At 42.8% G+C, this 14799-nt stretch overlaps 1 protein-coding gene across 1 annotated transcript; it reads right to left on the reverse strand.

The window, feature by feature from the left end:
* Positions 1-1491: 1491 nt before the first annotated feature.
* On the reverse strand, positions 1492-13205 carry LOC117372496 (uncharacterized). The gene is given in 6 exon segments (XM_055222560.1): positions 1492-3142; positions 4236-5314; positions 5317-5869; positions 6314-6460; positions 10352-11961; positions 13166-13205. Coding segments are annotated over 5 exon segments (5019 nt in total). The 5' UTR covers positions 11956-11961; positions 13166-13205; the 3' UTR covers positions 1492-1506.
* Positions 13206-14799: the final 1594 nt, after the last annotated feature.

Consider the following 14799-nt stretch of genomic DNA (forward strand, 5'->3'; position numbering starts at 1 on the left):
TTCACTCGCTTGTGGCTCTACTTTTGTGCGTCGTGTCTGATGTGTTATACGTGATACGTCACCGCGGAGACAAGAGCAGATAATATACTTGCTACTACATTAAATAGATTTCTGTGGCGATTTCCAGCAGGATTTTCATGATACATCTACGGACGAGCTTATTAGTGTGTCATTAGGGACGGGCCAAAGTTGCTCCTGACCCCTGTGCGCACAACGTCTGAAAATCAGGGCTCTTTACGCAGGACTGTGAGCTGTGTCTGTGTCAGTTCCCAAGCCACGCAGAGCCGCAGTATAAGGCTGAAAGAGGCGCATACGGCTCCGGAGCCGCGGGTTGCCGACCCCTGAAATAGAGCCACTGCACGTAAGCTCGACATCAATGAATCCAACTTGGTCAATGTAAAAAGACGACAAAAGTTTTCAGAGGAAATAAAAGCAGATTTTCCGTGTTGGTGCAGCTTTATTTTATAAACCTGCAGATGTGTTCATCCCGTGTTGATGTCGTGTTGGTGCCAATTTTCAGGCACAGTTTTTCTGTGTAAATGTCTCATGTTACAATATGAAAACCTGCGGCTTTTATTCAGGTGCGGCTTATATATGTACAAAATTGATTTTCTCTTCAAATTTAGCTGGTGCGGCTTATATCAAGGTGCGCTCTGTAGTCCGAAATTTACGGTACATGTAAAGAAAATGTTAACGTTAAATTGAATTAAAGTATTTTTAAAGCCCCACTGTGTAACTTTTTAGCCAAAAAATAGACTAAAATGTAATAATTTTAGTGCAATAATAAAACGAAAAAGATGTGCCCTTACTGAGAGCAGGCTTGCATCTCCACAAACCTGACTGTTATTATCTGTCCCTGCATGGAGAATGTTCCAACATATCGTTTTGACTTCATATTTCTATAAAATCATGTCATGTACCACCTCCAGAAAGTTACATGGTGTCACTTTAAATATATTTGGTATATATCACTGGCACATAATCTTGAAACTGCACCCAACCAGCTATAAAAACTAAATACAAAAACATAAAAAATTCTATTGAATTTATTTTTTGTTGGTTTTGTTGAGTTTGTTTTGAGTAATCACTAAGTTTAGTCCCAAGTCATTCCCAGATGTGGTCAATAAAAGCATCTTTAGAGCAGGAGTGTCAGTGAAGGCACCATCAGCTGTGATGCGTTTGTGGGCTCTTTAGCCTTAATTAAGATTTTCCTCAGAAGGTTTGACCCCCGTTAGTCACAGTTAAATCAGCAGAGACAGGCTAATGGAGCGAGCTAACTGTGGAGGACCAGTTTAGACACAGAGAAAAACCCAGGGAGGCAGCAAAGGATTATAGGATAGAAAGAGAGGAGACACTTCCAGAGCTATTAGAAGTTTGTCAATGGAGGTACAACAAGATATTAACATTTACTTAAAATATACACACAAGTAGGCATGCAAGACTAACCACATTCTGTTATTATTTGGTTAATTAATGGTTATAGCATTTATTTTATGAATGCTGCTGTCACTTCTCCACTGCAGTAAGGACCAGCGGAGCAGAGTTACCATGAAAATTATTACAAACATTTAAAAATGGAAACAGTTTCTCGCTGAAGCTGCAATCGGTGAAGGAGTAGATGAGATCTGCAGAATCAGCGTCATAAAAAGAGACTAGACCCTCATCATAGTCCACAAACACCCCCACATTCTGAGGAGGACACTTCAGGGACAGAAGGACTGCAGGGTCAGAACAAGCCTCAAACTCACCTATGTTTTTCATATAGAGGCACCAGTATCCATAGTTACTGGTCAGAGCATTCGTGTTCTTTCTGTTCACAGACTGTTTGGCCACTCCTAAATACCATGAAGTCTTATCTTTGACTTGAACCTTGAAGTAGAACGTGCCTGAAGAGAAATTCTGCTTGGTTAAAACAGTCCACCAAGTAAATCTCAGAGGACTATCTGTAAAGTTCCTCAGATATGTGAGATGAACCTGCTTCAGATCATCAGACACAGACAGATTCACTTGAGCTGTGTCTGGGTCCAGAGTGAGGCCCACAGCAAACTGTCTCACTCTCCTCAGTTCAGCCTTAATCATATTAATTTTTTCTTCAGACATGATGTCCTTTAGTGTCTCCTTCAGACTGTCCTCCAGCTCAACCAGAGCCCGTCCTGCAGTCCCCTCATATGTCTCTGTCTCCAGTGTCACTTTGCTCCAGTCCTTCAGACCAGTAGGGGGCGTGAGTGTAGTGCAGTGCAGGAGGAAGTGCAGGTGGTCTTCAGAGTGTTGAAGTGTTTCTGCCTCAGTGCTTCTCTGCTGCAGAGCACAGATCTCCTGCTGTAGCTGTAGGATCAGGGCTTCAGCCTGTTTCTGGGTGTGCCTCTGCCTCTCCTGGAGCTTCTGTATGAAGGCCTCTCTGCTCCTCTGAACACACTCTATCAGAGCGTTGAAGGCCTCCAGCCCTGTAGCCATCTCTGTGTGGGCTGCTGTCTGACTCTGCTCCACTGAGCTCTGGAGCTTCTGGATCTTCAGCCTTCTCTGCTCCACCATGTCCAAGCTCTGCTCCTGAGTCTGCTGCAGTGCGGCCTTTCTGCGGTGGAACTCTTCCTTCAGATACACAAACTTATGGCACTGGTGCTCTAAAACAGAGCACATGATGCAGACACAAGTGTGGTCGTTGCAGCAGAAGAGCTCCAAAGGTCTGTGGTGTTGTGGACACATCCTCTCCTCCATGTTGTCCACAGGCTGGATCAGCTGGTGACTCTTCAGTCTGGACATGCTCAGATGAGGCTGGAGGTGCGTCTCACAGTATGAGGACAGACAGACCAGGCAAGACTTCAGTGCCTTCAGTTTGGGACTGGTGCAGTAATCACAGGACACTTCTCCTGCTCTGGGCTCTTGTTCACAGCTACTTCCTGTTTCCTGTTTGAACTGAGAGAGCAGCTCTGAGAACAGAGTGTTCACTTTGAGCTCTGGCTTTATGTGGAACAGCTCTTTACACAGGGGGCACCTGCAGGGGGCGCTGGTGTCCCAGTGCTGAGAGAGGCAGAGTTTGCAGAAGTTGTGTCCACATGGTGTGGTCACTGGCTCAGTGAACAGGTCCAGACAGATGGAGCAGAGGAACTGGTCCTCAGACTTCACAGCAGCAGCCATTCTGACCCTGAGGACAGAGGGAAAAAGTGTCAATGCTTCAAATGAAGCTGATCCTGTGAAATGTGACAGTCACTGTTTGTGAGCAGCACAGATGATAAACAGAATGTGAAGATGAGGGACTGTACTCACCACAGTCAGTGCTCTCGATGAGTCCTGTGCTGCACTTTGGTCCTTCTCTTGTGTCATCTATTTGATAAAAAAAGGATTGTGTGTTTGAGGAAGTGAGTGTGCGATCAGTTAAAGTCTTAGGAGTGTTGTGTTTCAGATTCTGGGCGTGTCTGGCACAGAGTCAGTTGGTGCATATCACAAACAAATGAGAGTTTACTTGTAAAAACAGATATCTCAGTTATGAAAAATTTTATAAATTATGTTTCTTTTTGTTACCATTATCTGCAGTTATTGTCAGTGAAAATAATGTCCAGGGATTTTTATTATAAAGGGAGGGGATAATATTTTGATTACAGCAAAACACATTTGGCTTTTGAAAACATTACTAAAGAATAAACGGCAAGTATCCACTCACTTTAAAATGTTCTTGCAAATGCACAGTTAGTTATGTTTGGTCAATGATCGACCAATAATCGTATCATGTGAAGAATTTGACATCTTGATGCAATCTTAAAATGGGAAATATTTAGTGAACCCGAGTAGAACTCAATGATTTGGGAAAAACATTGAATTGCAATTTTTCTGACAAACTTTGAGATTGTGATTCGATGTGTGATTTTTATTTTAATAACATGATTCTGTTCAAATTTCACATTTTAAACATGTCCAGGAGAATTAACAAAAACACTGAAATATGAGCTGACAAACTAATACAAGAATCACAGATATCTATACTACAGGGTTAGCAGTTTTTATGAAGAATAAGACTGGATTTTTTTTTTTTTTATGGTGGAAATTATGGTACTTCAAAAATTTCAGTCTCTGGAATTTGCTAATTGCGTCTTTCTTTTTCTTTCAATCTTGATTTGATTAATCTAATGCCTTAAACTCAAGACATTTGAGTCCATCTTTACAACAATGTTCAAGCCTTCAGTTCATACCAGCAGCTCACTAAATAACATCATCATTGGTCACATCTGAATGACAGTCACTTCTCCACTGCAGTAAGGACCAAAGGAGTGGAGTTTTCACCACTATTATTATTACAAGGATTAAAAAATGGAAACAGTTTCTCGCTGAAGCTGTAGCCACTGAAGGAGTAGATGAGATCTGCAGAATCAGCATCATAAAAGGAGACCAGACCCTCGTTATAGTCCACAAACACCCCCACCTTCTGAGGAGGACACTTCAGAGACAGAAGGATTGCAGGGTCTGAACAAGCCTCAAACTTACCTATGTTTTTCATATAGAGGCACCAGTAACCATAGTTACTTGTCAGAGCCTTTATGTCCTTTCTCTCTACAGACTCTTTGGCCACTCCTAAAGTCCATGAAGTCTTTCCTTTGACTTGAACCTCAAAGTAGAACCTGCCTGAAGAAAAACTCTGCTTTGTTAAAACATTGCACCAAGCAAATCTCTGAGGACCATCTGTGAAGTTCTTCTGATCTGTGTGTTGAACCTGCTTCAGATCATCAGACACAAACAGTTTAACATGAGCTGTGTCTGGGTCCAGAGTGAGGTCCACAGCAAACTGTTTCATTCTCCTCAGTTCAGCCTTAATCATCTTCATTTTTTCTTCAGACATGATGTCTTTTAGTGTCTCCTTCAGACTGTCCTCCAGCTCAGCTAGAGCCCGTCCTGCAGTGCCCTCATACGTCTCTGTCTCCAGTGTCACTTTGCTCCAGTCCTTCAGTCCAGTAGGGGGCGTGAGTGTAGTGCAGTACAGGAGGAAGTGCAGGTGGTCTTCAGAGCGTTGAAGTGTCTCTGCCTCAGTGCTTCTCTGCTGCAGAGCACAGATCTCCTGCTGTAGCTGTAGGATCAGGGCTTCAGCCTGTTTCTGGGTGTGCCTCTGCCTCTCCTGGAGCTTCTGTATGAAGGCCTCTCTGCTCCTCTGAACACACTCTATCAGAGCGTTGAAGGCCTCCAGCCCTGTGGCCATCTCTGTGTGGGATGCTGTCTGACTCTGCTCCACTGAGCTCTGGAGCTTCTGGATCTTCAGCCTTCTCTGCTCCACCATGTCCAAGCTCTGCTCCTGAGTCTGCTGCAGTGAGGCCTTTCTCCGATCAAATTCTCTTCCTTTAGAGACACAAACTTATGAGACTGGTGCTCTAAAACAGAGCACATGGTGCAGACACAAGTCTGGTCGTTGCAGCAGAAGAGCTCCAGAGGTCTGTGGTGTTGTGGACACATCCTCTCCTCCATGTTGTACACAGGCTGGATCAACTGGTGACTCTTCAGCCCGGGCACACTCAGATGAGGCTGGAGGTGCGTCTCACAGTATGAGGACAGACAGACCAGGCAGGACTTCAGCGCCTTCAGTTTGGGACTGGTGCAGTAATCACAGGACACTTCTCCTGCTCTGGGCTCTTGTTCACAGCTACTTCCTGTTTCCTGTTTGAACTGAGAGACCACTTCTGAAAGCAGTGTGTTCACTTTGAGCTCTGGCTTTATGTGGAACAGCTCTTTACACAGGGGGCACCTGCAGGGGGCACTGGTGTCCCAGTGCTGAGAGAGGCAGAGTTTGCAGAAGTTGTGTCCACATGGTGTGGTCACTGGCTCAGTGAACAGGTCCAGACAGATGGAGCAGAGGAACTGGTCCTCAGACCTCACAGCAGCCATTCTGACCCTGAGGACAGAAGGAAAAAGTGTCAATGCTTCAAATGAAGCTGATCCTGTGAAATGTGACAGTCACTGTTTGTGAGCAGCACAGATGATAAGCAGAACGTGAAGGCGAGGGGATGTAGCTGTGAAAATTGGACTATGGCCCAAAACCCAAACTACCTCAGTGATTGGATGGTCCACTTGTAACTCTGTTGTTTACAGTCAGTGGGGAATCTTAATTCCCAGGGTCCTTCCTCCAAAGGTCACTCTGTAGCACTCCTCTGGAGTCAGCTCATTCAAAGCAGAGTCAAGTGTCCTGCTCACACCTCCACAGCAAAACATTTTGTTCTATTTTATTGTGTAATGAATTTTATTTTATGAAATTGCATTTTACTGCTTAAATAAATTTTATAAAAACTGAAAGTTGCAGTGCATTGTGGGAAATTTGCAGTGTTCTGAGGGGGCCAACGATCCACAGGTGCATCCTTGGTAAATGAGCCAAATGAAGGAGTCGAGGTGCAGAGGACGTGAGGGCTCTGGGGGAATAGGAACACCACTTGGTGAAGCTCTGATGACGTGGATTCCTCTGTGGTTCAGAGGCAGAGGATCATGGCAACTGGGAAACACCCAAGTTAGAGCTGAGTGCGAGGAGTGGGCGGGACCAGCAGGGTCTTAAAGCGACAGGACACTATGCTGACCTGTAAATGTCTCCGAACTGAGCTGTGAAGCCAAAGTGAAACTAAATTCAACATTTTTATGGTCTGAACTCTTTTTTTCACTCATCCTTAAAGTCCTTAAAACCATAAAAAATTGTAAACACAGGGGGAAAATGCTGCTCACTGTAACATTTCATAGAAACTACTTTAAAACTACTTGTTTGAAGTAGAGACCAGCACGGCCTTAAGGGGACAGGCGTCTGATCTATGTAAAGAGAGAGAATGGAAAGCTACTATTGAGTGATAAAATACAATTTCACATTTGTCGACTGATTTTCAAAATCTTGAGAAAGACCTTTAATACTTTTACCTTTAGTTACACAATGTTGACATGTAGTTGAGTTTGAATGTGTACTGAATAATTAACATTAATCAACATCAAACTATGTAAAAGTGTTAGCTGATTCATTTCTAGCAGTAGTCCCTTTCAAAACATGTTTACAGAGGACAGCTTTTATACATATTAAGAGACCATCGATATGTAGTTCTCCACAGAGGTGTGTTATATCAAATAAATCATTGCAACTTTTGTGAATAACTTCATTCATTTGTGTTCTAATGTCCTGAATCACAGCTTTACTCACCACAGTCAGTGCTATCGATGAGTCCAGTGCTGTACTTTGGTCCTTGTGTCGTCTATTTGATAAAAAAAAAGGATTGTGTGTTTGAGGAAGTGAGTGTGCGATCAGTTAAAGTCTTAGGAGTGTCCTGTTTCAGGTTCTGGGGGCGTGTCTGGCACAGAGTCAGTTGGTGTATATCACAAACAAATGAAGAGTTTATTTGTTAAAACAGATATCTCAGTTTTGAAAAAAATTAATAAATAATGTTTCTTTTTGTTACCGTTTTCTGCAGTAATTGTCAGTGAAAATAGTGTCCAGGGATTTTTATTTTAAAGGGAGGGGATAATATTTTGATTACAGCAAAACACATTTGGCTTTTGAAAACATTACTAAAGAATAAACGGCAAGTCTCCACTCACTTTAAAATGTTCTTGCAAATGCACAGTTAGTTATGTTTGGTCAATGATCGACCAATAATCGTATCATGAGAAGAAATTGACATCTTGATGCAATCTAAAAAGGGGAAATATTTAGTGAACCCGAGTAGAACTTAATGATTTGGGAAAAATATTGAATTGCGATTTTTCTGACAAACTTTGAGATTGTGATTCGATGTGTGATTTTTATTTTAATAAAATAATTCTGTTCAAATTTCGCATTTTAAACATGTCCAGGAGAATTAACAAAAACACTGAAAAAAGAGGTGACAAAATAATACAAGAATCACAGATATTTATACTACAGGGTTAGCAGTATTTTTAATAAGACTGGATATTTTCTTTTTTATAGTGGAAATTATGGTATTTCAAAAATTTCAGTCTTTTTTTTCTTTCAATCTTGATTTGATTAATCTAATGTCATAAACTCAAGACATTTTAATCCATCTTTACAACAATGTTCAAGCCTTCAGTTCATACCAACAGCTCACTAAATAACATCATCATTGGTCACATCTGAATGACAGAGTCACTTCTCCACTGCAGTAAGGACCAGAGGAGTGGAATTTTTACCATTACAATTAATACAAGGATTTAAAAATGGAAACAGTTTCTCGCTGAAGCTGCAGTCGGTGAAGGAGTAAATGAGATCTGCAGAATCAGCATCATAAAAGGAGACCTGACCCTCATTATAGTCCACAAACACCCCCACCTTCTGAGGAAGACTCTTCAGGGACACCGGGACACAAGGCTCAGCACAGACAATGCACAAACCATTTTTTTATTTTCATATCTAAACACCAGAATCCATTTTCAGTGGTCAATGGATTTCTATTGTTTCTGTCCACAGACTCTTTGGCCACTCCCAAAACCCACACAGTCTTATCTCTGACTTGAACCTCAAAGTAGAACCTGTCTGAAGAAAAACTCTGCTTTGTAAAAACATTGTAATAAGAAAATCTTTGAGGACCATCTGTAAAGTTCCTCTGATCTGTGTGATAAACCTGCTTTAAATCTTTAGACACAGACAGGTTAACATGAGCTGTGTCTGGGTCAAGAGTGAGGTCCACAGCAAACTGTCTCACTCTCCTCAGTTCCAGTGTCATGATGTCTGTTTGTTGCTGCCCTCCTGTACTCTCTCTCCCCCTCCCTCACCTGTCTGTCTGGAGCTGGGCGGAGTCTCTGACTCCTTCTGCTCACACCTGGAGCGCATTAGCGCAATCACCCTCACCTGTGGTGGCGCATAAGAAGACTCGGCAGACTACACTCGGGGCCAGACCGTCCGCGTGTAAAACGTGAATGTTCCAGCTCTGTTTTTTGCATTCCTGTTACCCGCTTGCTTGTTCTCATTTTGGATTTTGCCACCTTTCCAGACTCCTGCCTTCGCCCGCTCCTGCTCCTGCCTCTACGCTCCGGTACAGTCATCTCCCTCCGCTCTGCCTGTCTTAGTCTCTGGCGTTCCGCCTGCCTCTTACCCTGGGTCCCGCTCCTTGGACTACGCTGGCCCTGTCTGTCCTGGTCTCGTCCTCGCTCCCGTCTTCACTCCAGCCCCGGCTTCTCGTTCCCGACCCGCTCTCCGTCCGTCCTGCCTGCCTCCTGCTTCCTGGATCCTCGTGTGTGTGTGTGTGTGTTAGTTATCTGAACTGTTTAAGACTTTTTTCACAAAGACTTGTAAATAAACACTGTCAACCCGCTCTGAGTCCGCATCCTTTGGTCCTAACCCGCACCGTTACAACATCCAGGTTCTTAGAGTCTTGGGTCGACTGCAGAGGACTTTCTCCGGTTGAAGTCTTCCTTGTTGGACATCATGTGACTGGAGCTCCTGATCACATGGTACAGAGACAGGGCTTCAAAATGAGTCTGTGCAATAGAAACACACAAACATTATCACAGGGAACAAAATATAATCAATACAAGATTGTTGCTTTGGTGGTCTATGCAAGATTAAATATGTGCACAAGTGCACAGTGGCTGAGTAGCTATCTCTTATGTCTTACAGCAACAAGGTTCTGGGTTCAGCCTTTGGGTTGCCCGGATCTTCTGTCTGGAGTTTGTGTGCTATAGACTGATACTATAAACATGCAGAGATTGGGGCAGTGTTCATACAAAACTACAACTAAATTACCTTTAAATGATGACCAAACAAAGGCTAAATAAGAATATAAAAGCCACACTTCTGACGGAGTTTACAAGACCACAAAATTCAGTTGTTTTTATTTCTTTATTTATTCATTTCAGGGACAGTGCATATTAATGAGCATTTCTGTAAATATGCCAGAATTAGCCAAGAAGGCTTTTTTTCACGTGTAGCGTTGTGACTACACGTGGAAAAAAAAAAAAAAAAACAAGCACAGGTGTAACTAGTGTTCACAGGTCTGGTTTTCAATGAGCTATTGTTTTAACTGTATTTGTAAGTGTGACAGGTGTTTGCGTTTGTAATGGTTTTGGGTGTGAGGTTCCATTCACTCTTCTCTTATGTCTATAAAATGTGCTACTACTAAGCTTTTGTTTTGTCACTTTATATTCTGATCTCACTCATTGTCAGGGCATTGAACCTTTGACCCTTCTGCAATGACATTAGCAATAACAACTATTAAAGGGAGTAAACTTTTTGGTGAATGTTGATTTTGGGCAAACAATATTCAAAAGGTGTTTAGTACACAACTTTCATGATGGATTATTATTTTACATGACTTTCATTGTAAAACAGCTTAATAGTATAAAGGAGTTATTAACCAAATAATGGCCTGCTAAATGAAGATAATCATTAATGATATTTTAATGCCAGGGTTACTTTTTAACAACAGTAAGGACCAGAGGAGCAGCGTTTATACCCTCATAGTTATAACAAGGATTTAGAAATGGAAACAGCTTCTCCCGGAAGCTGCAGCCGCTGAAGGAGTAGATGAGATCTGCAGAATCAGCGTCATAAAAAGAGACTAGACCCTCATCATAGTCCACAAACACCCCAACCTTCTGAGGAGGACACTTCAGGGACAGACGGACTGCAGGTTCAGAACAAGCCTCAAACTCACCTATGTTTTTCATATAGAGGCACCAGTAACCATAGTTACTGGTCAGAGTTTGTTCAGTGTTCTTTCTTTGAACAGACTCTTTGGCCACTCCTAAAGTCCATGAAGTCTTTCCTTTGACTTGAACCTCAAAGTAGAACTTTTCTGAAGAAAAACTCTGCTGTGTTAAAATATTTTTCCATGAAAATCTCCTAGGACTGTCTATGAAGATCATAACATCCGTGTATTGAACCTGCTTCAGATCATCAGACACAAACAGATTAACATGAGCTGTGTCTGGGTCCAGAGTGAGGTCCACAGCAAACTGTCTCACTCTCCTCAGTTCGCCCTTAAACACTTTCATTATTTCTGGAATGAGTTTCTGCTCCAGCTCAGCTAGAGCCCGTCCTGCAGTGCCCTCATACGTCTCTGTCTCCAGTGTCACTTTACTCCAGTCCTTCAGTCCAGTAGGGGGCGTGAGTGTAGTGCAGTGCAGGAGGAAGTGCAGGTGGTCTTCAGAGCGTTGAAGTGTTTCTGCCTCAGTGCTTCTCTGCTGCAGAGCACAGATCTCCTGCTGTAGCTGTAGGATCAGGGCTTCAGCCTGTTTCTGGGTGTGCCTCTGCCTCTCCTGGAGCTTCTGTATGAAGGCCTCTCTGCTCCTCTGAACACACTCTATCAGAGCGTTGAAGGCCTCCAGCCCTGTGGCCATCTCTGTGTGGGCTGCTGTCTGACTCTGCTCCACTGAGCTCTGGAGCTTCTGGATCTTCAGCCTTCTCTGCTCCACCATGTCCAAGCTCTGCTCCTGAGTCTGCTGCAGTGCGGCCTTTCTGCGGTGGAACTCTTCCTTCAGATACACAAACTTATGGCACTGGTGCTCTAAAACAGAGCACATGATGCAGACACAAGTCTGGTCGTTGCAGCAGAAGAGCTCCAGAGGTCTGTGGTGTTGTGGACACATCCTCTCCTCCATGTTGTACACAGGCTGGATCAGCTGGTGACTCTTCAGCCCGGGCACACTCAGATGAGGTTGGAGGTGCGTCTCACAGTATGAGGACAGACAGACCAGGCAGGACTTCAGTGCCTTCAGTTTGGGACCGGTGCAGTAATCACAGGACACTTCTCCTGCTCTGGACTCTTGTTCACAACTACTTCCTGTTTCCTGTTTGACCTGAGAAAGCATCTCGGAGAGCAGTGTGTTCACTTTGAGCTCTGGCTTTATGCGGAACAGCTCTTTACACAGGGGGCACCTGCAGGGGGCGCTGGTGTCCCAGTGCTGAGAGAGGCAGAGTTTGCAGAAGTTGTGTCCACATGGTGTGGTCACTGGCTCAGTGAACAGGTCCAGACAGATGGAGCAGAGGAACTGGTCCTCAGACTTCACAGCAGCCATTCTGACCTGAGGACAGAGGGAAAAAGTGTCAATGCTTCAAATGAAGCTGATCCTGTGAAATGTGACAATCACTGTCAGTGAAGAGCACCAACAATAAAAAGGGGCTGGGGGAGGGGGTGTAGCTGTGAAAACTGGACTATGGCCCAAGAGTCAAACGAGCTCAGTGACTGGACGCACCTCTTGAATCTCTGTTGTTTGCAGCCAGTGAGAGAAGTGGGCGGGACCAGCAGGATGTTAAAGCAACAAGACACTAATGGGAAGACTGTGAAGACAAAGTGACTCTCAATTCAACATGTTTTTATGGACTTAAATGGACCTTTGCGTGCTGATTTACTCATTTCCCAAATTTTCCCACATGGACACAAATGCATAACAGAGATAAAGAGTAGTCTGGGAGAAAGTCACCATGATATCTGAGAGAAAACCAAAACGAATGACGCTTCAATTGCATTATTTCTTCACTCCATACTCGGTAGTGGTATGTGCCAGTGGCTAATGTAGCCACAGCTGCCCTGGTGTAGACTGATATGGTATAGCCCATGCATTTCTTTTTTTTTTTGTGAGGTCTAAACTAAAGGCTTAAAGGTACAGTATGTAATTTTCTGGAGGCGGCACGTTACCTGCATGAGTCTATGGAAATAGAAAGTTAAAACCATACTTCCAAACATCTCCATGGAGATAGACAAGCTTTATAGCTTACCTTGAAAGATTATTTCAAAACGAACAACATTTCCATGGAAACAAGTGGGAGGAGGCCATATAAGAGTCAGGTTTGTGGAGATGCAAGCCTGCTTAAGTTTTTTAATGTCATAAACACAACCAAATTGAGAAAACAAGCTTTTACTTTAGTCTATTTTTTATTTTTTGGCCAAAAAAAGTTATAAACTGTGGCTTTAGCATGTTTAATACAGAATAAGAAACCAGAGACACAGACAGATTAAATTATCTGCAGAGGAGTATGACATTACCTTATAAATTCAGCCTTTTCAAATAGACATTTTCATTGTTTGTATGTCAGCTATAAGTGTGAAATGTGAACTAAAGTAATCCAAAAATCACATGCATTTCAGAACATGCTTGTACTACACACATAGCAGCTTTATACACCAGAGGAAGCCACAGAGATTTATTGACAGAGGAGTTTTATATCACCTACATAACTGCAGCTCTTGTTTTTCCTTGTGTTGTTCTGGGTGACAGCTGTACTCACCACAGTCAGAGGTCTTTGGTCTGGTGCTCTGTTTTGGTCCTTTCTGTGCTTCTCTTGTGTGGACTGTTGGATTGTGCGTTTGAGGAAATGAGATGATGTAATGTTAAAGGAATGGAGTGCTTCCGTGTCAGGACTGTTCCACAGGGCTGCTGCATGGGGGGATCAGGAAGTCTTTTTTACATTTTTTTATTTTAGTTTTAACTTTGATATGTATTCTACCTAGCAGTACATGGAGTTAAACATAATCAATATTAATTTAAAGCAGACCTATTGTGCTTGTGTCTGCTCTATAGTTATAATCAGTGACACCTGTGAATCATTATGTTAAATTTGCACATTTTAAATGTTTATCTAAAATGACTTCTGTCCGCTTCCCAGTGGGAGCTGACGTCACCATAAACGTCATCACAACAAAGAGCTGGTTGTTGGCCCCTCATGTGGATACGTGGTGCTGCCGAATCCTACATGTATCACCAAGTTCATTAAGAAAATAAAACTGTGACGTACCAAATATGTACGTCACAGTGGTAGTATGTAGGTGGCGGTGAAAATGAGCATCAAAAGCAAAATGGTGTCCTGAAAATAAGCAATTAAAGACTGCATAAATATACATGAATCACTCCAAATGCAACTTCAGGTGAGTAAATGTTGAGGGGAAACAGCCATAACATGGTTAAAAGCTCTGTACGGTGTTTTCTAGCAGAACAGCACTACGTCAAACTGGTATCTTGATTTACTAATGCTGAGGTAAATGACACGTGCCCTAAAGTGGATATGGATTGCGTGGGGACTCACCTAGATGCTATGGAGACCAGCGTGGGGGCTTACGAGGACATGTGGACAATAAGATAACAGCTATGTTCTGCTCACTTTGGTTAAAGCCACATCTCAGGAATGTGTGACCCCCACACTCTGAGACAACTCACTCACTATGTTCAACTTTGTTTAGATTTTCTTAATGTGTAACACTATGCAGACCAGAAGAGGACCTGCCTTACACATACACACACACAAACGCGCGCACACACACACACACCCACACATTCTCACACACATTGAGAGACACTATAAAAGCTGTAAACTTGCAGATCTCAGGACTCTCTTCTATCCTTTCCTGAGAGTCTGCTGCTTCATTGTTCACTTTACCTGTGGAACTCATTAAACCCTTCTGACTTTATGTTTCAGTCTCTTGCTCCTTTTTGACGCTTACACCAAAAGCGAATGTTCTTACAGCTCTGAAACAAGATTTTGCAGAATAGGTCTGCTTTTTTGACATCTTTTGACAAATAAAAAGAGTTTAATGTACTGCACCCCTAATCCTGTCAATAATGGTTGGCTCCATTGTCCACACCAAAACCTCATAGTTTAACATTGAGCTGGAGGAAGTTCTATGATTTAATTTGCTGTGTAACTGTCAGACTGTAGATGTGTGGACCTGGTTTATGGTTAATATCTCTGTAATTACATCTGGTGCTGCTGTTCAAGACATGATCGTTGTCTGTTGAAAGGACATTAAGATATAAGATTAATTGAGCACGTTTCTCAGCATTTGTGGATCATATGTTTGGAGATTTCTTTCAAAAACAGTGAATCTCCCATAGAGTTATATTGATACTTTGCAGCTAATGTCATCA

The sequence above is a fragment of the Periophthalmus magnuspinnatus genome, chromosome 6 (assembly GCF_009829125.3).
Source record: "Periophthalmus magnuspinnatus isolate fPerMag1 chromosome 6, fPerMag1.2.pri, whole genome shotgun sequence".
In the NCBI taxonomy this organism is placed as follows: domain Eukaryota; kingdom Metazoa; phylum Chordata; class Actinopteri; order Gobiiformes; family Gobiidae; genus Periophthalmus; species Periophthalmus magnuspinnatus.